We start from the raw sequence: 23,933 nt of genomic DNA, 5'->3' as shown, positions 1-23,933 counted from the left end.
CTGCCCGATGACGGCTGGGATAGGCTCCAGCACGCCCGCGACCCCAGTGGGGACTAAGCGGTACAGAAAATGGATGGATGGATGGATGTTCACAGACTAGTAGTCCAGTACGTATATAAAGTCAATCTAAATAAATTGTGTGAAGGCCTTTGCCTACGTTTATTATTATTATTACTATTATTATTATTATTACTACTACACAATGGTCATAATAATAATAATAATAATAATAATAATAATAATAATAATAATAATAATAATAATAATAATAATAATAATAATAATAATAATAATAATAATAATGTCGGTATATTATTATATTATATACATGTTTATTATCATAATAATAATAATGAACGGCGGCTCGGTGGCGCACTTGGGTAGCACGTCCGCCTCACAGTTAGGAGGGTGCGGGTTCGATTCCACCTCCGGCCCTCCCTGTGTGGAGTTTGCATGTTCTCCCCGGGCCCGTGTGGGTTTTCTCCGGGCACTCCGGTTTCCTCCCACATCCCAAAAACATGCTTGGTAGGCCGATTGAGCACTCCAAATTGTCCCTAGGTGTGAGTGTGAGTGCAAATGGTTGTTTGTCTCTGTGTGCCCTGCGATTGGCTGGCAACCGGTTCAGGGTGTCCCCCGCCTACTGCCCGATGACGGCTGGGATAGGCTCCAGCACGCCCGCGACCCCAGTGGGGACTAAGCGGTACGGAAGATGGATGGATGGATAATAATAATGATATATTATTATTATTCGTCCATCCATCCATCCATTTTGTGTAACGCTTGTCCCCATGATGGTCGCGCGAGTCCTGGAGCCTATCCGAGTAGTGGTACAGAAAATGGATGGATGTTTGTTGTTGCAGTGGTGAATAAGAACTGGAAATTGTGCAATGGGTTATGTTTTGTCAGTTAAATAGGCATATTGTTGGGTAACATCACATGTAGACAGAGATGTCCTGCTGTGATACAAAATGTTCTCCACCTTAGTTGAACTTTATTCATATATCTATTCATCCAGTTTCCAAGCTGACTTTGACACACTTATGGGAAATTTTAAGTTTTCATTGATTCTAATGTGCACGTTTTTATGTGACATGGGAGCAAACCATATTTCTCGAAGTAAATCCATACATGCAAAGTCCACACAGCAGGTCAAAAGCTGAAATTTGAACTCTGAACCTCAGAATGTGAGTTAGACATTATAAACATGCACTAATGATATAATAAATATTATTTTGCCTGAAAAGTTTACCAAAGCTAAAACTTAGCTCTGCTGTTTTTCAATCCAGTTGGACAGATGTAATGGAAAAAGTCTTCATAAAATCACTGACAACACTTCAAAATCATCACCCGAGTCTCTTTTATTCTCATCATAGTTTCTTTCATCACACATATGCCGTAATTTTCCACTTCAAATCTAGTGACATTATCAAACAGTGACTTTGAATAAAAGGGTGCTTTCATTTCATAAAACAAGTAAATTGTATTACATCTATGTTTCAATGAAAATTCAACAGAAGAGGGACGTAATACATTTCAAACGGTTGTGTTTTGGTGTACGATTATATATATATACATATATATATATATGTATATATATATACAAAGAAACACACCACACACATACGCATACACACGCACACGCACAGAGTCAAGCCCCAAATTATTCATATCCGAGGATGAATCATTTTGAGTGTAACTCTATCTAGTCTATTTGCAACAGATATAGGCCAACGGTCAAGACCCAAATTATTCACACCTAAGGGCATGAAAAATTTCAGGCTTGACTCTTTGTATACATTAGTGTGTATGAGTGCAATTAGGAGTGGGATTGCCAAACTTTGTTGCCATAGTCACAGTTAAAGACAGAAGAAGTCACATGAGTTCTCCCCTGACATGAGGGCAGTTTTGGCTCTTACACAGCTTGAAGAAAGCCAAGAGAAGCCACTTAATTCTTTCAAAGGCAAACCTGAGTCAGCCCATCTTAACTTTGCAAAGCCCTGAGTTTTGCCTTGTCGGCCATGTATCACATATGAAAGGGAATGTTGTTTTGTCTTTTTTCCACCACACATTTGTCAAATCACTGCATGCTATTTCAGATATTGACATACTTGCTTGTTGCATACAGTAATGTCAATGCAATCATCTTTACAGCTCACATCATGTAAAAATATTCTAAATGAACAGAAAATGTAAAAATAATACAGAGGCACTCCTTGACACAGGCCTCAGATTGGCAGCCGTTTTCCTCCTTTAATAATGAACTGAATTAACGCATTCAGAACCTGCCCCCAGAGGACAGTCTTTTTACTGTCACAAAGCATGTCAACCAATTAACTGATAATTAGGGCCATACTTAAAAGGAAAACTACTATGATAGTCAGACTTACAATAATAAAATTGTAATTCTAAATGAGGAATATTTTGAGAATAAAGTTGTGATTCATGATAATATTACAACCACAAATGGAATAAAATTGTTATATGGAAACAATGTTTTTTTAGAGACTAAACTTGGGTTCTTTTCAATGTATGAGGACATTTTTAAAGTGAATAAAGATGCAATATTACAAGCATAAAAACACTGGCAAATTTTAGTCAGGGATGGTTTTATGTATACCTACACGTAATTTTGATGCTGACGTCTTCACCCCCCAGCACATCAGGTTTTTGAGATGTTTTCATTTCTTTGTTTTTAAGTTTGACCAATAAAAGCTTGCGCAATATGAAATTTAACCATGCATTGTAATTAATAACTATGATGGTTCAGAGGCTACCTGTTGCTTAACCAAACCTTTTATTTGATAGATATGGTTAAATAGATGATTATTCGCTATTCTAAAAACCTAATGTGCTAGAGAAAAAACAAGGGAAGAATCAGAAAAAAATCATATAGAGAAAAGTTTACTTCTATTCTTGAATAAAAAAAATAGTAAAACATTCTTGACCAGTATAAGCTTTTTTTTCTTACAGATTTTACACCTGCAATTAAACATTTTTTCCTCATAACATTCCAAGCTTGATTTTTGTAGTATCAGATTTTTTTCTTTTCAGCTTGGCCCTAATATCCTCCCACATTAGACAGAACACATCCCTTGTTCTCCGCAACTGAAGACCAAAACCAGACTGACACATCTGGAAGAAAAAGAAGACCAAAAGCAGCTGGAAAACACACAAGACATACTGCAATACAGCACCACGTGGCACTATGAAATGGCACAGACGTAAATATATACATGTATCCTAAAAATAAATCAAGATTTTCCCAGAATGCATGACAACATATTCATTTTCAAGCTTTAAATCTATACTTTGACTCATCCATCCAGTTTTAGGGTATGTCAGTCCACTGGCCGGAAAAGGGCCCGTCCTCGAATACTGAAGCCCACTTTTTTGGCAGTTTGAGGGAGTGGAGAGGAAGAGGAGGAGGTGGCGGTAGAAGAGGAAGAAGGGGGGAGAGCAGGGGGAGCCTCAGCCATGGGAGGTTGTCGAGACAAGAGCTCCTTGAAGACAGAGTTCATCTGGCGGCTGATTATCTCCTGACAGGGGCAAAGGGGCGGGGCCAGAGAGGAACGTAGACAGGAAATGGAGCATTACATTTATGATGACAAACTATTCAGTTTTTCACTAAGTACAGCAAGAGGGAAAGCGGCTGCACAGACAGTCCAACTATATGGACAAAATTCCCAGGGCACTGTATCAATTGCAAAAGGACTGTTTGGGTTGTCTTGGAAGACATTTTGCCTCTCATCTGAGGAGGCTTTATTAGGCTAGGTAGGACAGTGCTAGCCTGAGTCTCAAATACAATGACCTGGATGAATGAAAATATTCACAGGGTTTTTTCGCCATTTTACCGGAAATTACTTTAAAACATGATTTGACTGTGAAAACAAGCAATCAGTTCAACTGAGCTACCAACCTTGTCAACCGATGTCCTCTCTGCCTGAGCAAATGTAGGTCGGTCCACAGGTTTGAACCCTGCCTGTCTCACAGTGTCTAGTGTGTGTCTTCGTTCCTGAGACCTGAGACACAAACAAATTTTTCTTTGCAAACGTTCCTCAAGAACCCCCCTCACCCAAAAAAATAAGCATCATGTCTTTTTGTTGATGTTTTTTCCCAACTATGTAGAAAAAACTTAGATGTAATACAATGAGTATGAATAACTGTTTTAAAAAATATTGTCATTCAAACAGGATTTGTCTAACCTGCCCCTGCACAGATTAAGGGCACGTCTTGTGCCAGACTTGCACCGGTAACAAAAATAAAACACTATATCTTGGTGGTTCTCATGGTTACTTTTGCGCCAACCCATCAATAGGGTAAGACTCCCCCGTCTCATGATGGATCTACGCAAGCGTATGATGGGTGACATTTGAGTATTTGATGAATTCAGGTTCACAATCACAACTAACATGGAATGATCCAAATTCAACATTATTACATTATTACAAACGCTTGGCTGCCACAAGACGCCGACAAATAGCATACAACCAATCAAAGTTGTTTTCCATATTCAAATTAAGGAGTACAGCGCACTAATTAGAGAAATAGAGATGATTCTATTTAAACTGTTTGTGAAAAGTTCATCCGCCAGCCATTTTGGACTAACTACAATAGCTTGAAAAGGGAAATACTGGTCATTTCAAACTCAAACTGTTACACCAACATGATAAAAGGACATCATAGATTAGGCAAAAAGATTACTTGTGGTATGGGATCGTTAAAAGTGCTTGGTTCTCTCTAATTTCTCCCCCAACTCAAGGGATGTGCAATTTTTTAGTCAATACATTTGATACGTTTGTGAGTCGTGAGTCGGTCTTACACTGGCAGGTGGCGTGTCGCCGGGGAGGTTGGCGGCTTTCGACCAGGGCTTCCATCACTTCCTCTCTGTCGCCCAGGCAACGAAGCGCCGTCGCTGTTCACCCGCATCCTGTCGAAAAACACACAAAAGTTTTTGACCTATACAATTCTGAATGGAACTGACTGTTAAATAGAAAATCACATTGTCTTATCACATAGTGAGCTATTTTTAGAACAGGCCCGCAGGCTATTCGTGATCCACCACGTTGGTGACCCCTGGTCCAGTGCATCTTTTTCTGGTTACTGTACTCTGCGACTGGCCAATTTGGACTCATCACACTTTCAAGCGAATGGTCAAACTGACTCCAAACTCCTAAAATGACCATTTTAATCAATTTTGGACAATATTAAATGTATGAGCTAATAGCTAATGGTGAGTGCAACCATCATCTTTTGTATTCAAATTTAACATGTTATATTTCAAATGTTCATTTGCTGAAAATATTGTTTTATTACATGATGTAAAATAATAGATTAGTTGTCAAGCATTGCAAAATGTGAATGCGTGTGTGTTCGTACCGAACAGTGTTCTCCGTATGAGGATCATCTGCAGTCAAATTTCCAGTACTGCCACCACCACTGCCGCTGCCGCCACCGCCGCTGCCGCCACCGCCGCCACCGCTGCTGAAACCTCCTCCTTCATCTTTTTTCCCTTTCTCTGACCTGCAGGACAAGACAAGAAATGTTACTCGTACAAATTGAAGTTTAAGCAAGAGATGACACATCAGACAAAATAAGATATTTAGGACACAATGTGCTTTTCCTTTAATTTCTGATCTTACGCTTTTTTACGAATCCATATTGTTTATTGCACAATACAATCAACTAAGGTGGTGATTTACATATAAATAACTACATAATAACTATCAAAACTTAAAAAACAATATTAAAAGTGTTTCAAAAAGTACTTAGATTTGATCTATAAAAGGTGTATGGATCCTTTTATCTGTAATTTTACCTATATTAGGTCAAGGAAAGTGCAGCAAATTGTCACTTATGTGCTTTCTTTCACTGAGCAAAAACAGTGCAAGCCATTTGACTACTGCCTTGCTGTTTTTGCTGGATAAAAAACATACAAGTAACCAGCTCAGTGGCCTAGTGGTTAGAGTGTCCGCCCTGAGACTGGAAGGTTGTGGGTTCAAACCGCGGCCGGGTCATACCAAAGACTGTAAAAATGGGACCCATTGCCTCCCTGCTTGGCACTCAGCATTAAGGGTTGGAATTGGGGGTTAGAAGGAGTGGAGCTCTTTACAAGCCCTAGGCTTCGTCTCCCTCCTTGCACAGTTATTGATATAATAATATGTGCTAAACAATAAATTAAACTAAACTAAACTAAACAAGTGAAGGAAACAAAAATATAATGTGGTCGTGGTACTAAAGAGTGCTCACCCTTCCAAGACGCTGATGTACTTGTGTGGGATGAGACCTTTGAGTCCTCCTGCTTCACCCCTCCACCAATCAGAAGAGGCCTTACTGTGAAGAATAAGGAGCTCCCCTTGCTTGAACGACAGCTCTGCCGGCGATCTTGCCGCATAGTCAAACATTGCCACGGCCTCCCACTCTGTACACATAATGCAGAAAAAACCTTCAGACAGAATGATTATGATTTGCAGCCATATTCCAAAATGGCATTCCATAAGAGGAACTTTATTCGTTGTTAAATGTAGTAACTGTGTGTTTGCTTGTGCGTTCTCCTCACCGTCCTCACTAGGCAGATGTTCAGCCTCTCCATCTCCCTCCTCTGTGATTGGTTCACTGCAGACAAAGCAAATGGTGAGTTTGTGGTACTTTCTTTTTCCGGTCACAGATCTTGTTTACCTGAACCGTCAGTAAATGCCGTGCTTATTTTATTGGTTTAATTCAGTGCCAAATTATATGCTGTCTAATGTTAAATTATTTACATTGCTGATGAAGCTTTCCCTATCCAGCCTACACGTTTTATCCGTCAGAACACAATCATGATGAATTGAATTATGCTGATTGGTGGAAATGAGGCTTGGAGTAGTAAGTGCTTTGAATTTCTGGCAATGCCTTGAAATTATTTCTGGGGCTTGTTTTTTTTTTGTCACATTTGATCTTCTTGCAGAAAAATAAACATTTGGTACTGATATGTTTGGCAGTGAAACATAAAAAAAAACTCAGCCATCCCAAACAAGTGCAGGTTCTGGTCTTTGATTGAGTGCTAATCTCTTGGAAAATGGAAATGACATTAAGTAGTACAATATTTAGCAGTGTCAGAGCAGAATAACAATATTGTGAATGATTGACTCTCTCAGATTCACAATATTTGATCAGTGCTTTCTTTCAAAAAGCTGCCCAGAAATACCTTTGATGTGGCATTAAATTCACTTAATAAGCTGGAGGATAAGCCGAAAAAAAGAAGCTGCTTTACATGTTTTAAACCACCTATAACTGGATATTAAATTCTGTCATTCACTCCACACAGAGTCATGAGAGAAAACAGCAACAGAATCATCCCTTACCAATATTCCTGCTCAAGAGTCATGTGCTTCTCATAGATAGGGCCTGGCAATTCCGACTGGCCTGGGAATATGACATCATGCTGGAGGATCATGGTTTTGACAAGGTCATTGACCTGCGGCTGCCGAGCAACCACGTCATCAGAATCAACCCCTCTCAGCAGGCTTGGCCCGAAGCAAACGGCCAGGTTGTAGGGCTGCATCATATTCTCATCACTGTACTGAGTCACGCTGTGAAAACACGCACAAATTCATTGGGACCACCAGAGCGAAAATAATCAAATACGCCAATGTGTTCTTGTGAAAAAAAATAGTTGAAAATCATACGGAAACTTAAGCACTGCAATATATTTAACCTGGACAATTTGCCAACAAGATGAGCTCTTCGCACAAAGCAGCAGCGACACAATTAAGTACTCTCATAACACATTCCTGAAAGCTGGCCGACATGCTAAAACCACATTAAAATGCAATCACAAAAAAAAGCTACATTGCTACATGTCTTCAAAACAGATGTTGAGGTACTGTATTATAGAAATACAGTAATGGAAAAAAATTAAAATCTCGGACAGATGACTACGAATATATTGCTCCGGTGGGAAATGATAACAATTTGACAGCATTTTTTGTACAAAATTCAACATCCTTTCTCATTCACTGATATATTGACTCACTGATTGAGAAATGCAAACAGGTATCGCATTACAATGAGGAGAGGTCGTGGGAAAGCAGAGACAATTGCTTTGATCTGTGCCGCTCTCTCCACTATACCTTCGATTTCTGAATGAAAATGAGAGAAAGGAAGAGAAAACATCAGGCAAAAAATACAAAGTTTAATTCAATCTGATTTAATTGAGAGAATCGTCTGAAGAATTGACTGCAACAACATGTTGAATAGTAGTGGTGGAAATCATGTGTGACAAGATATCTGCAAACAGAGCACAGAAAAAAGACGGGTCTTACGGACACACTCCAGCAGCTGTAAGTAGCTATCATAGGGGAAGAGGGGGGGCTCGAGGCCCCTGAAGTAAAGCTTCAAAACGCCGGCCACCGAGTCCAGGTCACACTCACTGTCCGACAGAGGATCTTCTCCTACACGGGGAGTTATAGATATGCAGAATATGCAGATACATTTCCACTTTACTGATAGATTTATTAACCTAGAATTACTTGCGTACAAGCCAAAGCACCTTGTTTTGTGAACAGAAAGGCAGCTTGAATTGAACAAAGTGTATTTCTCCTGAATGCACATTTTCTGTGAACGATCTTCCAAAATCAACAACAGTTCATGTTTGTTCAAGATTGACGGTTTTGTTAAATTTATCAGAAGAAATCTGACTAAACATATTGTAAACAAGGGATAAACACCTTATTTAACCCAAGCTTGGTAAAAAGCATGATGTCAGCTTTTTTTCCAGATTTACTATACCTCTCTCAAAGGCATCCTTGATTAGATTAACCTCTCTTTGTGACCCAGGGACTCGGAATATTCCTTCATGGTGAAGACCTGGAACAAAGACAACGTGCGCTTTAACATATTTTGTACCTTTGTGTTAAGGTTCACAATAAGAATTTGGTTTTACACAAAGTGGGAAGTAAAATATATGACAAATTCTTAATGCTGGTAGTGCATTGGCATCATGATGACTCCATCCGCTCGTTTTAATGTTCGCAGAAGCTCCCCCAGCATGGTTTACGGCCACTCATGCAAATTGTCTCACCGTGAAGGTTTATGAAGCGGATGCAGCTTTCAACCACCACAGGGATCTGCTGGCCGGAGCTCTGCAAAGGAATAGGATTTCAGAGCCAGAAGAAATAGGACACAAAGAAAAGAATATTATAACGGTCTTTGGAGGAGGGGGGGGATGCAAATAAATACATGATGTGATAGGAAAATGAATCAAGAGACTGTGTTGGAAAGCTACAGAAAGTCAGTCATGAAATGATGATAGCTTTGTCTTTAGTTGCTAAGGTGGAAAACATGCATCATTGGCACTGCCAGGGCCGTAGCTAGGATGAGAAATGTGGTTGAGCAGCCCTCGCACCCATTTATGTTTCAGTTATAGTATCTACTGCAACATTTTCTCTCATCTCAGGTTCATTTATTATTCAATTTGAAGTGAAAATACTGCTATTCCATGTTTTTATTTTCAGATATTGTTTGTGGATCCTAATTCAGTGGCTCTGTCAAGAATTACTTTAGAAATATTTATGCTACAAAAAGCAAAGCTGGGCTAGGAAATGGCTATGGGATGAAAGATGACCCAATAATCATCAACTACTCCTTGTCTTTTCTTGTACTATGTATCATTTTGATTATAGTATTTTTTAATCATAGAACCCCCATTCATGTGTTTTCAAGGTTGACATAAAGACGTCATATTTCCTGCTTTATAAGAGCAACAACAGAGTTTGGTACCTGTGTACGAGACATTCTTCTTCTTCTTCTACACCAAGCAAAGCACAGCAGTGAGCAGAAAGGGAAAAGGCAAGGCAAGGAAAATAAGTGAATAAAAAATAAGAGTAGGAAAGATTTAGAAGCAGTGATGCAAAGTGTACATAAGCACACACAAGTTAAGTTGAGGAGTTGAGAGAGGAGGCAATGGAGACTCAAGTGTATTTTAATCCCTTTTTAAAAGTGGAACAGAAAAAAGTAGGAAATAAATTGAAAGGATAGAGTGGCATAAATAAGCCATAAGCGTGACCATTCAATACACACAGGCCCAGAATATTCCACATTAGTTCCTCAGAAAAGCAAAGCCAAATAGCACAAAAGCAAATCAAAGAAAATGCAATTTTGGGTTTAGCGATTGCGTAATCTTTACCTGTATGTAGGAGAGTAAATCTGTGCTGAAGAGTGTGTGGCAAAATTGGGAAATGGGTCTGGACTTGCGAACTCGCACAGAGCGAGCACATTGAGCTCTGGGAAATACATAAAATGCATTACGCCATTTTGTTTGTGCGTATTAAACCAGGCGGTAATGATGCTTGCTAAATGCAGTTATTAGTCACACTTGAGCTCAGCAGTCCTCATTCCCTCCAAAATTGACCTGTTATGTAATCGAGAATGGCTCAAAATGGCAGTGTAAAAACCAATTCTCTGTCCTCACTGCTCTCCTCTCTCGAATTATCCATACCTCATTCAGTCACACTATGTTTACATTTCATGGGTACCTGGAGGGGTCTGTGTTGACGGCCTCAGCTGAAGGAAAGAGCAAAAAACAAAACAAACTTTTTTTGAGTTGATTTTTCACACATTTCAAGTGTGACCAGCCTTTGAGAAGCTACTGCAAGCCAAAATTGCTACTGCAAGCCAAAATTGCTTGAAACCGGGATAAAAAACCTTTAGTTGATGTATTCTACCTTTTTTGTGACGCCACCATTAAAAGTTACCATTAATGACGAACAATAAAATTGTAATAATTACCACCGAGTGAGAATTGCAACTCACATACGTTATCAGAAAATATCGGGCGGCTCCAAACACAATTACTAAGTAATAAAACATAACACACACAAAATAATTTTACCAAGCTTACACTAATGTAACTTCAATGAGTACAAGCACTATAGAAACGGGCTCGATCGACACTAAAGTAAAAGTTTATTAATTCAATCAATACCGATGACATCACAAATACGTCAATGTGTCCAAATTTGGCAGCTTCACAGTATAAGGCCGTACGTACCTTTCTGTATGGCATCTTGTAGTAGATCATGTTTGGCTTGAAGTTTGAAAGTTAAAGAACTACTGGTGAGAAACTCCTTCACTTTCTATAGGAATGAATGAGAAACTACATTAGCATTCTTTTTTTTAAACAAATCATGCAGGTTGATGATACATAATGTGTTCATCCAGTAAATGGTAAACCTTGAAATACAGTGTGTAACTTTTGTTCTTTCATATCGCTCTTGAGATTATAGTACATGCTATACAGTACGTATAACTCACTGTAAAATAGTAGGTCTCTGTCTCCTGTTGATTGGCTCGACGCTTGGCAAGGGTAAGTTTTGTGGTGGAACCTACTCCGGGGGGCTCATGTAATAGGCTGCTGGGCACGTCGGGGGTGGTGTTGCAGTCGCTGTCACACATAGAGTCCAGCAGGGCTGTGAGTGTCGCTTTGAGGGTTTTACTGACCTGTGGTAAGGCAAAATACAGTGGATCAGGGAATGCTTTTCCACTTTCTTAACTTTGTTTTAGTCCACTAACTTAAGCTCAGTTATCTATATTTTGGGGATGCGTCCATTATTTTATGCTATTTGCTTGGTCTCCGATCCCAGTGATGAAGGTCATCTTACCTCCTCTGTCTCCAGAGTGACAGAAGCTAGTCGAGACTGAAGTTGTTGAAATCTGGTCTCCATCTCATATCTAACCTGACTCTCCGCACTCACCTCACACACCTGCAATACAAATCCATCATTAAAATAGAGCAACATTCAGGGTTCATCTCGTTTCACCAGAAACTCAACGATACCTGGTCGCCTTCATGCGGGTGGTAGATAAACCTAAACGGAAGGCAAAAGGCAGAGTCATGCTGCTGCAGCAGTGCATCTCTGTCTCCTCCCTGGTCCAGCGACGTTACTGCGGCCTCCAGCTGCTTGAGCCCTGCCTCCTCCGTCTTTTGGATGCGCCACCTACTAGCCAGGTAGCACTTCATTACCCTCTCCACAGAAGGATGGAAACCCAGGTCGCAACACTGCCCGGGGGAGACAGGCAGCAATAAAGCGTGGAAAGGGAAGGCAGGAAAGGAGAAGTTGCACGAGTTGCATTAATAATGTTGATGTCGTGTGAGAGGGAAATGTCCGTATCGTTTGGCCTTTCTGTTTTCAATAATTGGCAATCAAAAATGGAGCTAATTATTTTTAATTGAAAAAAAAATAGTTCCATTTCATGCTTTTGGGACGGGCAATTAAAAACAGAAACAGTATGTATTAGGGGGAAAAAGGTGATGAGAGAGCTGCTGAAATGTTTGTTTCTTACGTCAATGAGAGTGCTGACGTCCTGCAGGTAGTACTTGTTCATGGCTGCGTTGGCTGCAGCAAGATTGAGCAGATAGTCATTTCGAGCCTTTGTACACTTGAGCTGAGTCTCCTGCACTCGCCCATGCCTCTGCACACATACAAAAACATCCGTGTTCCTTCAAAAACTCAAACAGGGCTTTATATGTGTCGACATTGCACCAGTGCACCTGCAAAAAAATGTCTTAGCTTAATTTTCATGGAGGTGCAAACCACTTCTACACATAATGTGAACATGTTTGTCATACTGAGGGCAGCACATGGGATTTACCTTCTCCATTAATCTCTCAATTTTCTTGACGGAGCTCCGCCTCTGCCCTCCTGATTGGCCGAGGCCGAGCTCAGCAGACTTGCCAGTGTGTCTCTCTTCCAACCGCTCAGCCTCCTTCAGCTTGCCCTCAGCTATTAAGCAGTCAGTGTGGTACTGGTTGTATGTCTTCAAGGCCTTCATCGCCATGTGTCGTGTAACACAAAGTGCACATGATCATTTTTATTTTCCTGTGTATCCTACATTATTAATATACAGAACATCAATATAAAATGCTCACCGTCTGCAACTCAGTGGTAACCTTAAGCAACTCATCCTGCATCTGGATTCCAACCTCTTTGCTCTGTCAATAAAAAGAACGTCTATTTTATTCCATCTGGACAGATTGTAAATAAAGTTTATTTACTGATTGAGGGTGTCCTGGATTGAACCAGCCAAATTATTAAGTGACATTTTATAGTGATATGATATTACTAATTATTAAACAAATACAAATATTTGACGAAAATGCATTTTTAACTCAAAAAGATTTTGGTCAATGAATAGACAAATTTGCTGTTTGATGTGAAAATATTAAAAAAATATTCATTTTGTCAACACGAGCAATTGTTAAGGCTCAAGACCGAGCTCTGTCTGCTGCTTCAGGGCTGAAGTCAAGGACTCGCACTTCAGGGCAAACTCCCAACGTTCCCTCCCCAGCAGGAATGAGTTGATACAGACTTTCTCTGTGGAGCCACTCTTTTTTTTTTTCTTTTAATATCAATCATGTTAAGTGTGCACACACTGGTCTTACAGAGTGGACAAGGAGGGGTGAATATCCCAACCAAAAACTCTAACTGTAAAAAAAACAAAAAAGGTCATCAAACACTTCTGTGTCATACTCACACGTTTGTGTAGCCGGTGTGTGTCTTCTGTACTGTGCACTAAGCGCTGTGTAAGTGCATTGCAGCAGGTGTCACCCAACGTTGAGTGCTCACGACTTTCCAAACGGGTTTGAGTCAGCAAAACGGACCAGACTTGACACACCGACTGACCCCACTGCTCCTTCCTGCAGAGAAGAAGGCATCCTCACTCACACTGAACAACGCATTACTGATAATTAATTCATGTGAAATGACATATCGCTTCCTCACTTTTTTGTCTTGTGGGTGAACCTCTCGGTGAGTTTATCAAGGGCACGTGCATATTCAGCCTCGATATCACCGCGCCGGCGAAGAAACTCAGAAAGATCTGAGAGTTGCTGCTGTTTCACCTCAACTTGAGAGTCTAAAATCTTAATCTGGTCAGTCAGTTGTGTTCGCAAGTCTGAGACACAGAAGGAGAAAACACAATTGTTAAATTTTAATAATATATACTATATAAATGACATTGTTAAACACATCAAGCAAGTTCAGTAATTTCTCATACAAAAATCACAAATCATTTGCTCTGACGCTGACTTGATAAAAATATGCACACTGATTAATTACTCCCTTTCATCAATTAACGTCAGAAAAAAATGGCTTACATGAAAAGGAAATCATCATATTTGATGTTTTAGTCATTCCTTGAAGAGAAGAAACCGAGAGCTTCACTTAAGGGAGTACACGGTTACGATTTGTGTCTGACTGTGTTTGATGTTGCAATTCCTTCCTCTCAGGTAACTCATGACCACGCCAACATTCCAATACACACTCTCTGATGAGTGAACTCAGCATGGCCCAATAGATACATCAATGTCTGATAACTAAAGTGTCTGTGCATCACTCTGCATCTCTCGCTCATGTTGCCTTTCTCAGCTTTCTCATCCCCCACACCTCTTTTCGCTTTCTCTTTTCAGCCGAGGGCTGACTGGATGTGAGGAGACAGCGTCGCTAATACCGACTATAAATACAACCTTATAGTACAGTACAGAGCCAATGAGTCACGGTATGCACAGTTACAAAACCCAGTACATAGCACACACACACACGCACACACACGCACACGCACGCACACGCACGCACACACACACGCACACACACACACACACACTGCAACGTGTGTGCTGTGCTGTTAATATTGATTCATGGTTTGGCTTCCATTCAAGGTTTTCTTACTGAAGGGTTATTCCATGCAACCTTTCACATGGGTCATTAGGGACCTCTGTACCACTGTTGCATGGTCACCTTGCAACCACCAGTCTTTGGTACTGGGCGGCACAGACCGAAAGGTAAAAGGAAAAAAAAATGTATTCACAGCATTTACTTTGTTTTACAGGTTAAAAAAGTAAACAGCCAGCAAAAGTAAGAAGTAAACAATGAACATGTGGCTGAGGGAAGACAGAGTGGGCGTTATCTTGCGAAGATGAAGGAGCTATTTTGACAAGATAAGTTGCTCACAGTAGGTTGCGTGGCAGCAACATAAGCAATGAGGAGAGAATGAAGCCGGCACACAAAGTATGCCAGCACTCGAGAGCTTCAGCACAACAAACCTGTCATTTGAAGTTCTACCACCCAAGTGATGATGTGGAAAGTATGAAAATGCCAGCATCAAACTCCTATCCCAGTGTGTCGCCACCAGTTGGAGGGATTTTCCTTGTCGTAAGGAAATTTTGAACATGTTCAAAATTCCCTTGTAACAAGAAAAGTACTGGTGAACGTCTGGCGACCGTTTGGCAAACGTTTGCAGCCTTGAATGAATCCTGCCAGGAACTCAACAATCCCTGCCTTCGAAAACACTTACAGTTGTTTGCCCCTCAGTGGCCTTCTAATTCGCCAATGTGTAGGGAGAGCAACCATAAGAAAGCCACAGAAAAAGCGTTCACTCACCCTATTAATGCATATTGCCGTGTCCAGACTGGCGACTCCCAACATTTTATGGATTTTTTTTATGAACGTGAAAGTATTTTTTTTCTCAGAAACTACCAGTAAAATGAACAAACAATTTCCAGAGGAATGCATGAAAATACGTAGGTACTGTGTATGATGGACAAAGAAAATATACGTAAGTATTTTTCTGTAACACTGAGTGCAAGTACTGTTGAAAACGCTTCATCTCAGAAAGTGTCAATCCAAACATTGTTTTCATAAAGGAAGAGTTTTTGATACAGTAGTTATAATAGTCAGTGTTGGGAGGAAGGTGTTGCATTATGGCAGTAACGTAGTAATAAAACATGAAACACATATTTTTTGTACTATTAATAGAGTTACCGGATCCGGTAACCAGTTGCAATCACACAGGAAGTCTTGAATAAACGAGAAGAAGAAGTAGATGCTTTTAAAACAGATAACGGCGATGGCAGCTGCAGACTATGACATGATTCTACTTTTTTTTTAGTGGTTGAGTTTGTTTAATGTCGTGTAAAGGTTTGCTTTGTTTGATTAATCGACATCATTGCAATAATTCAGATAGTGGTAACAACTATTTGCAAATGCAATATATGATCGAATAAGACTTTGTGTGTCTCCCTCCAATTATATGCGGGATTACCATTATTTGAGAGCTAATAAGTAACTTAAAAGTAATAAATAACTACAGCGTCTGTAATATTGTAGAGAAACAACTATCCATCCATTTTCTATACCACTTGTCCCCACAGGGGTCATGGGCATGCTGGAGCCCATCCCAGCAGTCATCGGGCAGTAGGCGGGGGACACCTTGAACCGGTTGCCAGCCGAGACGAACAACCATTCACACTCCTACTCACACCTAGGGCCAATTTGGAGTACTCAATCAGCCTACCATGCATGTTTTTGGAATGTGGGAGGAATTCCGGAGTGCCCGGAGAAAACTCACGCGGGCACGGGGAGAACATGCAAACTCCACACAGGGAGTTGGAATCAAACCAGCACCCTCCTAACTGTGAGGCGGACATGCTAACCAGTGCATCGCCTTATAGAGAAACATATTACTTCCAAATGCAAGTCAATGGTAATGTGAAATTTGGAAGTAACATTTCGAAAACTGGTGATAGTACAGTACGGTATACCGAAGGTGTCTGGTGTGGGTATATGACACAACACATGTGCAGTGACTCACCTTTCATCTGAGATTCATACTCGGCGAGACTCCCTTTCTCCCTCCTCAGTTTTCCGTGTGATGTCATCATCTTTGCCAACCCCCTGATGCTCGTCTGTTCTATCCGCTTGCTCCTGAGTCTGGCGTGTGCTTTGAACGTCCCAGTTGCCTGTCCTTTAACCTTCCAGCCCGAGCGCCTGTAGTCTGTGACCTTCCACCCTTTGATTGACCTAGCACCTCATGCAGCACAGCGGCATCAGCGTCGATTGGCCGCACTTGCCAGGGACGTCAGGCCGGTTCGTTGTGTCCATGGAATGTCGATCCATTTGGGGATTGTTCTGAACGTGGGATAGCAAGAGGAGAGTATCATGTTTAGAGAATATGGATGGATGGAAAGGGACAGCTGGGAGAAAGGGAGAGAGATTTATAGTGAGCGGAATGGGAATGAGAGCACGGGCAAATGAGGCCAGGGTGAGAGCGAAAGGGATAGTGACACCGGAGAAGGGAGGTTTAGTGGGAGGGACAGTCTGATGGGGGTCACGTCAAAGAATAGACAGTGCCGGGACACCGTGATGAGGAGGCTGATGACGGAGGAAGAATAGAGACAGGAGGGGGATGGACGGATGAGAGGTGCTGAGTAACAGCGATAACAAAGGACATTCGGTCAGTGCCTCAAGGTCGGGGATACCCATAAAGGTAAAAGCCACAGACAAAAAAAACATGAATTTGGTTTGGATGCTGTGTCACCTAAAAGTGGTGCGTGCCAAGAGGGATTAAATGAAACATCAATATCTGTTTTTATTCCACAAGTCTTTGGGGATGTTTTTTTATAGGCTACGGATAGTAGAAATTAGTATGCTAATTGGTAGTTCGTAAATTGAATATATGAATAATTACATAAATAAATAGCCAGTGGTTTTGGGAAGAAAGTAACACATTGTCTGATTATTGTTGTTCTGTTGTCTTTAATGGTTAAAATGAAGAGATTGAAATTAAAAGTACTTAGTTCACCTCTCAGAACCACCACTATCATATTCCCGTGAAAGAAAGCATCAATGCATAATAAAAATGCAATATAAGAGACTTCAACTGTGCTACATACATAATTTGGAGTAAAAGTAAAATCAATATTTACTTAAATAAAATACAGTATATCTTCTTCACCCAAGTTGCTGATTATCAAATGTATTACTGTGTGAAGATTGCTACAGACGTGTTTGTAGGAAGTTACAGCACACAATGTCTGAAACCCAGTCAATGAGGTGTGAAAACAAAAGAAAGGCACAAAAATTGTAACTGTACTGCAAAGTACAGCAGTCACATGTGGCACTGAAGTGGGCTTGTTTGGGTGCTTTGACATGCAAGGCTATGTACGGGAGCCAAGCACAAACTACCTCCCCCCCCCAAAAAAAAAGCAACCACTCACCACATCCTGTGTCTCAACAGGTTTCCGCACACTGCAATGAGTGGCAAAGTCTGTCAATTTGACAGCACAACTAGCACAATCTGCTGTGTGCGTTTTACAAGCAATGTTTCTTGAGTAAAACATTGACATAACCTTGCAGAGCAGCAATATTGGTACTATGATTAAAAAGCTCCATTTCCATCTCCCAGCCAAAGCTCAGCTACAGAAAGACATTGGAAGATAATGGAGAATTACAGTGAACAAATGGAGTGATTTCCCACAGCTGAGAACAGTGAGGACACCGAGACCTTGGAGGAGGCCTTCATCAGCGTGCGACCTTAATCGGCACGGAACAAAACGAATGTTCAAGATCTGCCTGGGAGGGATTCAACAATCCTGAAGTGAAACACAAAAGGTCATGAAACACTGGTGGAAGAGAATTTTAGTAGGGTTTTGGACAGGCGGTAATGCAAACAAATATTGTAGAAGAAGATTAAGTTTGATTCAAAATAAAGGGTTTTTAAACTTCTTATTTTTTTTTAAACACGACTGTCTTTTATGGAGGGATTGGGGAGTACCGACACAAGGTATCGGAGTGGTGCCAAAAGGTGCCTGTCATTTGTGACGGTTTTACCATCAGGAACTAGAAATTAGAAGAATATAATTTTTGTATTAACGTCATTACTTCAAGAAAAACAATTAAATTGAATATATAGGTCTTCAAAAATAATTTGTTATTGTTGAAGATTTATGTATCAAAATTACTCAAGAATTGAGTACTTGTATTGGTATAGGTCTGAAGAAAAAAGAGGTTAGTGGTTTTAGTTTATGGATTGAGTTTTAAGTGCACGGCACTGCAGGCTATCATTTATGGTCTAATAATTAGACTCTAATTGAATCAGACTTTTGTACGGTTTTAAAAGTTCATACCAAGGTTATCAGACTATCAACGTTTTTTATTTTTACATTTTTACATAGTAAGAGTCAAGATAGTCCCCTAAGTGACTTTAAGGAAGATTAAAGACAAAAAAGTGTGGCTCATACTGATACAAAAGGGATTTTTAGCAATTACCATGAAAGAAAAAAAAGTGATACCTCATCAGATGCAACACAGGATATGTTGTAAAATGGAATGAGTTTTATATGAGAGTCGGGCAGATTGTGAGAGTGCATTTCCTGAGAGACTGTAACGTGCAACTATACTCAGCTTGGGTCACGCAAGTTAGAAAATGAATCAAGATGTGTAGTCTGTTGTGCCATTTTTATGGCCTGTAAAAGCTCACATGGGTACTGAAACAGAAATGTATCAATAAAGCAAATTCTTAAGTGCCGTATTAACTTGAACTTGCCAAACAGTGACAACATACGAAAGTGCCATTAATCTGTTTCAGCTCTACATTGTGCTCCTCCTGGTGCAATAAAAGTTTTTTTTTTTTCTAGAGGATAAAGAATATAATTTTTGTCCGTGAGTCATTATATTGTCTCTCTAAAAGTGTTGCTTTGCTGTGTGTGTACAAACAGGCTTTGTTTAAAGTGTTATAACACGGTGACCATCGATAGTATTCAGTAGCTTGTCTATAATGATTTGCACTGTGTGTTATTTTCTTGGTTATTTTCAACACACATGCAGTTCTCTGTCTTATGTTTACTTTGATAGTAAACCCCAACTGGGACTGGCAATGAAAAGCTCAAAGGTGTCTTTTTAAAGTTTTGTAAAGTGAGTTTCACTTTATTTTTCTATTTTTGTTTGCAATTAAAAAAAAAAAAAAAAAAAACAGCCAAACAAAATGTTGCATATAATAATAAGTTGTGTCGAAATTAGGAAAAGTTGACTTTTGAAAATTTGAATGCAAGTATAATGATGAGTTAAATGAAATGAATGTTAAATATAAATACAAGAATACAGTATTTATACAATTTAAATGAATAGTATTAAAATAAAAAGAAGTTGGACTGACGACATGCTTGAGGCAGGAATCAAACCAGTGCTTCCCAAATACAGGTCATCCACGAAGGCTGCATTATGTTGAATGTGGAGGAGTGAATCATTAAAATATTTTAGTTGATATGAAATGGACACTGAAATATATTTTTATATTGGTAAAATCCATTAGAATTAAAAACAACAAAATTTACCATCAGGCTTTTATTTTTAACATTATCAAGTACGGTAAGACTTGACCATGTAAGCATTTGAGTTTTACAGTAAGATTTCTAAATAGAAATAGTGTTTCAAAGTAGGGTCTGTAAATAATTCACCCATCCACCCACCCAAAATTCAAATCCATCCATCCATCCATCCATCCATCCATCCAGTCTCAAACAAAAGCTGGACTAAACACAAGACTTGTACCAGTCAACAGTCATTGAGTGGGAACTAAACCCACAATCCCTGCAAAAGAGTCAGACAAGTCTCCTACTTCACCATTAAGTGACTCATTTGGCATTTTTAGGTAAGAAGTGAAACGCTACAAACATGCATGCTGTACATTCACTGAGGTATGACCCTCAATGTGTTTGGCTCACTGACATGAGGTTCTCAAGGGGAAATGGTTCACAGCAATAAACTTCGACTAAATCATGCCTCCTAGGAAGTCTTTAAAGCGCTCCTGATGCATTCCTTGATGCTGCCTTTTGAGCCATAAATCACTGCAACAGCTCATTGACTATCTCACTAGGCTAATATTGATAAAATGAGGTTTTACATCTAATCTAAATCATTAAATTTGTTTTTTTAAATTCTTATTTACATATTATTATCATTGTATGGCCATATTTTATAGCCATTTTGGTTGGAAGTGGCCGTTTTGGGCTATTCTTGGGGTGGGACATTGACAAACACCGACTGGGAAATTCACCTAGTAGTGAACTTTCACTGCTGCTTGCAGTTTTGATTCAGTCTTCCTTCCATGACAACAACTAAGAGAAGGAGGTTCACCTAAAGCATATCACAAAGAAGAGTTGCTTCACAAAAACTGTATTAGCTCCAAAAACACAAGCAGGTAGAGAAGCCTCATACTGGCCTCTGTCGAAGTCAAACAAATTGGACCTTTGCAAAATTTGTTATGCACGGAAGCTTAATCTAAATTCAATATATCACTGACAAAATGAGTTCTGGTCAAACTCAGCCTGCACACTCAAATGTTATTTATTCAAAGTCTGCTCCTTCAGAAGCTTCCCAGCTTCATTCATTCCTATCAGCTACATAAAAACACCGCAGGGACAATTCGTTTATGGTTGTGGTCGGTGCAGAAGTAAACATCCAGCACAGACTGTAACCAAATATCCTCTTGTAGAAAGCAGTAGGCTGACCATTTTTAATCGCTAGAAATCAACAGCACTGGATATAAATTATATTTTGCTTAGAAGGTGCCTTTTAGGCTTTGGCAAAGCAACTAAATGCAATCGAAGGCAACAAAATCAAAGCCATATTTTACACACAGCTATCAACATTTCTCTGCTTCCTGCTGTGGTTGAGTTTATGTGGAGGATCATTTACAGTGTTTGTTTGTGGAAGGCATAGCTGAAGGATTTGGTCGACGGTACAATTACAGGCACTGTACAGGATGAGAGCCTTACTGTATGTCCCCACTCAACAGACTATACGTGTTAAATAAACTGCCCGAGTTAGAGGTCCTTTTTTTTAGGATAATTTAGATAGTGAGCATATTATTGAAATTATGGCTCAAATTGCTCCTCTTGCAGGCTCAGTTTTTTTTTTTTTCTTTTTTTTTTTTTTAGTGTGATGATGGTGCGTGACATATTTTACGTTAATGTGCCAAACAGTGTGTAGCACATCCTCATCCTAATCTGTGAAAAACGAGTTATATGATTTGTGGGTATTTTTTTGGGAAGCTACTATATCTAAAGTTGTGGTTTCCTGTTTTCCCAGAAAGTCACAAGAATTGTGAAAATTAAAAAACAAAAAATCAAGACAAAATAACATCATATAGAGATATTCACAGTTGGAATGTGTGCGGCAGAATGAAAATGAAAGAAGTTTGAATTTTCAAGTCATATTTCAAGCTCTTTGGAAAACAAGAAAACAAAGTAAATTTTAGAACATGTTTTTTTTGTTGGGTATTTTTCCTTTGGCTTCACCCATCTGGTTGAATCTTTGTCACAATACAAAATACCAAAGTAAGCAAGTATTTTCTTGTTTTGCAAAAACATTGAAATATTATGTTATGATTTATAGCATCATTTGGCAAGAATAAAGTGTTCAACATACAGGGATGAATATGTATGAGGGTTTGATGATAGTTTTGAGTAGGTGAGTTTTGGGCGATGAATAAATGCAATGTTTTGAAATCAACAAATAATTGTTTTGTTAATCATGGTTTCAATACCAATCAAAAATAAAAAAATATTCCTATAATTGCAAAGCACTACAGATGGAGACTAGTTTACTTTCCAAACACAGTCAAGGTGCCCTTGAGCAATCAAGGTGCCAAGTGCAACTCATCTGCACCCATTGATGTGGGTGGCATTGGTTCGGTTTAGCAGGACGTGTCTTTTCGGACTGGAGGCACTGGTTGGGGGGATGAACTTCCTGAGCAATGCCCAAATCCCATTAAGCAAGGGCCCGAAACACTAAACTCTTCAAGGCAGAGGTTAATCGTAAGAGCTTTTTTATTTATTTAGCAGTCTTGTTTTTTTTTCTCACATTTATACACAGTATATTAACTGATTTCATGAGCATTAGCTGTAGTTTTGATCTTATTTTAACAATGTAAGTGTGTTTTAAAGCAAAAAGCCCAAAACAAATACCACTTTCATGTGACATCTGCTTATTTCGTTTTCTCGAATAGATGAAAAACAGCACAGATGCTAGACAGGGGCGTCAGATCTAAGAATGAGCTGAAGTGGTGTGTTGACTTCTATTTACAATTGCCATAAATCACTTGTGACCAATGAGACACACAATAGCCACATAAACACCTCTGTGTAATTACACGAGCACTCACACAAACACACGTACAGATACACGCACACACACACACACTGAACATGATGCACACGTTACATAATACAGTCAGCATGTGTTGCCTACGAATGCTTTAGCACCAAACTAAATACTACATAAATACAAAGTCATTCACTTTACATGTACACAAGCATGCACACAAGGAGAGTGTAAACACATACTAAATGGGCACGCGCACACGCTCAAGCACGCACATGCACACGCACACTGGCTGTCAGCCCTGCATACCTCACTTTGTGCTCCTCTGCTGTCTCTTTCTATCTTTTCCTCAGATCTCTCTTTCCATCCCTTGGTCTCTTCATTGCACAGACAGCGAGAGTCGTGTGTTTTTGAATCTGACAGATTCCTCTCAGCGACGTACTCTCCTACTACCCGCCCCACCTTTCTCTCTCTCTCTCTTTCTGTCCCCCTTGCATCGCAGACTCAAAAAACAGCCCTCCCTCCCCTCTTTCTTCCAATCTCCTGCCAAATACACTAAATAGCCTCCCTCTCACACCGGCGATGCTTCACTCCTCCCAGTTCCTCCCTCTCTGCCTTATGAAGACAACCAAGCCGCGCCCCCACACTCTCCTCTCCTCCAGGCGGCTATAAATACCACTGCTGCTATGAATATACCAGCTTTCTCTCTGAGCATCCCTTGTTCTTGCTCTCACTGCATCCAACCATCCATCCAGTGATTGCACCGCAAACAGCCCCCACCACACCCCATCCCACCAAGTCAATTTCTCTCACCCTCTCGCAAATGTTATTCTGATGACCTTGTATTATTCACCCTCACATGGCTTGCATGCACACACACACACAAACACGGTGATGGATGCGATAAGCCGCCAACATCGACGCACACAGACGCCAACAGACAGACATGTTTGCTGTCGGTGATGCAGGATGCAGAGCGTCACGAGCAGCTTACACTCATTACAAGTGCTGCAGACAAAT

At 40.0% G+C, this 23,933-nt stretch overlaps 1 protein-coding gene across 2 annotated transcripts; it reads right to left on the bottom strand.

Moving 5' to 3' along the window:
• Positions 1 to 1,333: 1,333 nt before the first annotated feature.
• arhgap4b (Rho GTPase activating protein 4b) lies at positions 1,334 to 23,493 on the bottom strand. Of its 2 annotated transcripts, none has more exons than XM_061265071.1 (24): positions 23,223 to 23,493; positions 16,624 to 16,940; positions 13,758 to 13,929; positions 13,510 to 13,672; positions 12,905 to 12,967; positions 12,628 to 12,801; positions 12,319 to 12,447; positions 11,813 to 12,034; positions 11,637 to 11,738; positions 11,290 to 11,475; positions 11,027 to 11,111; positions 10,512 to 10,539; positions 10,163 to 10,259; positions 9,059 to 9,119; positions 8,767 to 8,844; positions 8,301 to 8,429; positions 8,012 to 8,117; positions 7,341 to 7,568; positions 6,557 to 6,612; positions 6,247 to 6,418; positions 5,377 to 5,520; positions 4,820 to 4,927; positions 3,917 to 4,019; positions 1,334 to 3,536 (listed from the first exon to the last, which is right to left on the bottom strand). In XM_061265071.1, the coding sequence occupies exons 2-24, from the start codon at positions 16,691 to 16,693 to the stop codon at positions 3,339 to 3,341; spliced, it is 2,874 nt and encodes a 957-aa protein (XP_061121055.1). In that variant the 5' UTR covers positions 16,694 to 16,940; positions 23,223 to 23,493; the 3' UTR covers positions 1,334 to 3,338. The 2 variants fall into 2 exon arrangements, with proteins under 2 accessions (XP_061121055.1, XP_061121062.1); XM_061265078.1 differs by lacking the exon at positions 10,163 to 10,259 and adding an exon at positions 9,757 to 9,784.
• Positions 23,494 to 23,933: the final 440 nt, after the last annotated feature.

This window comes from Syngnathus typhle, linkage group LG2 (genome assembly GCF_033458585.1).
Source record: "Syngnathus typhle isolate RoL2023-S1 ecotype Sweden linkage group LG2, RoL_Styp_1.0, whole genome shotgun sequence".
Taxonomy (NCBI): Eukaryota; Metazoa; Chordata; class Actinopteri; order Syngnathiformes; family Syngnathidae; genus Syngnathus; species Syngnathus typhle.
This window is presented reverse-complemented; position numbering and strand designations above follow the sequence as displayed.

Bases quoted from the DNA above. Each gene is read 5' to 3' on its own strand.
- arhgap4b (XM_061265071.1), bottom strand. From the start codon at position 16,693: ATGATGACATCACACGGAAAACTGAGGAGGGAGAAAGGGAGTCTCGCC. The intron at 13,930-16,623 runs GTGAGTCACTGC...TCTGTGTCTCAG, and splicing joins GTATGAATCTCAGATGAAAG to ACTTGCGAACACAACTGACT. The intron at 10,540-11,026 runs GTACGTACGGCC...TCTTTCCTTCAG, and splicing joins ACAAGATGCCATACAGAAAG to CTGAGGCCGTCAACACAGAC.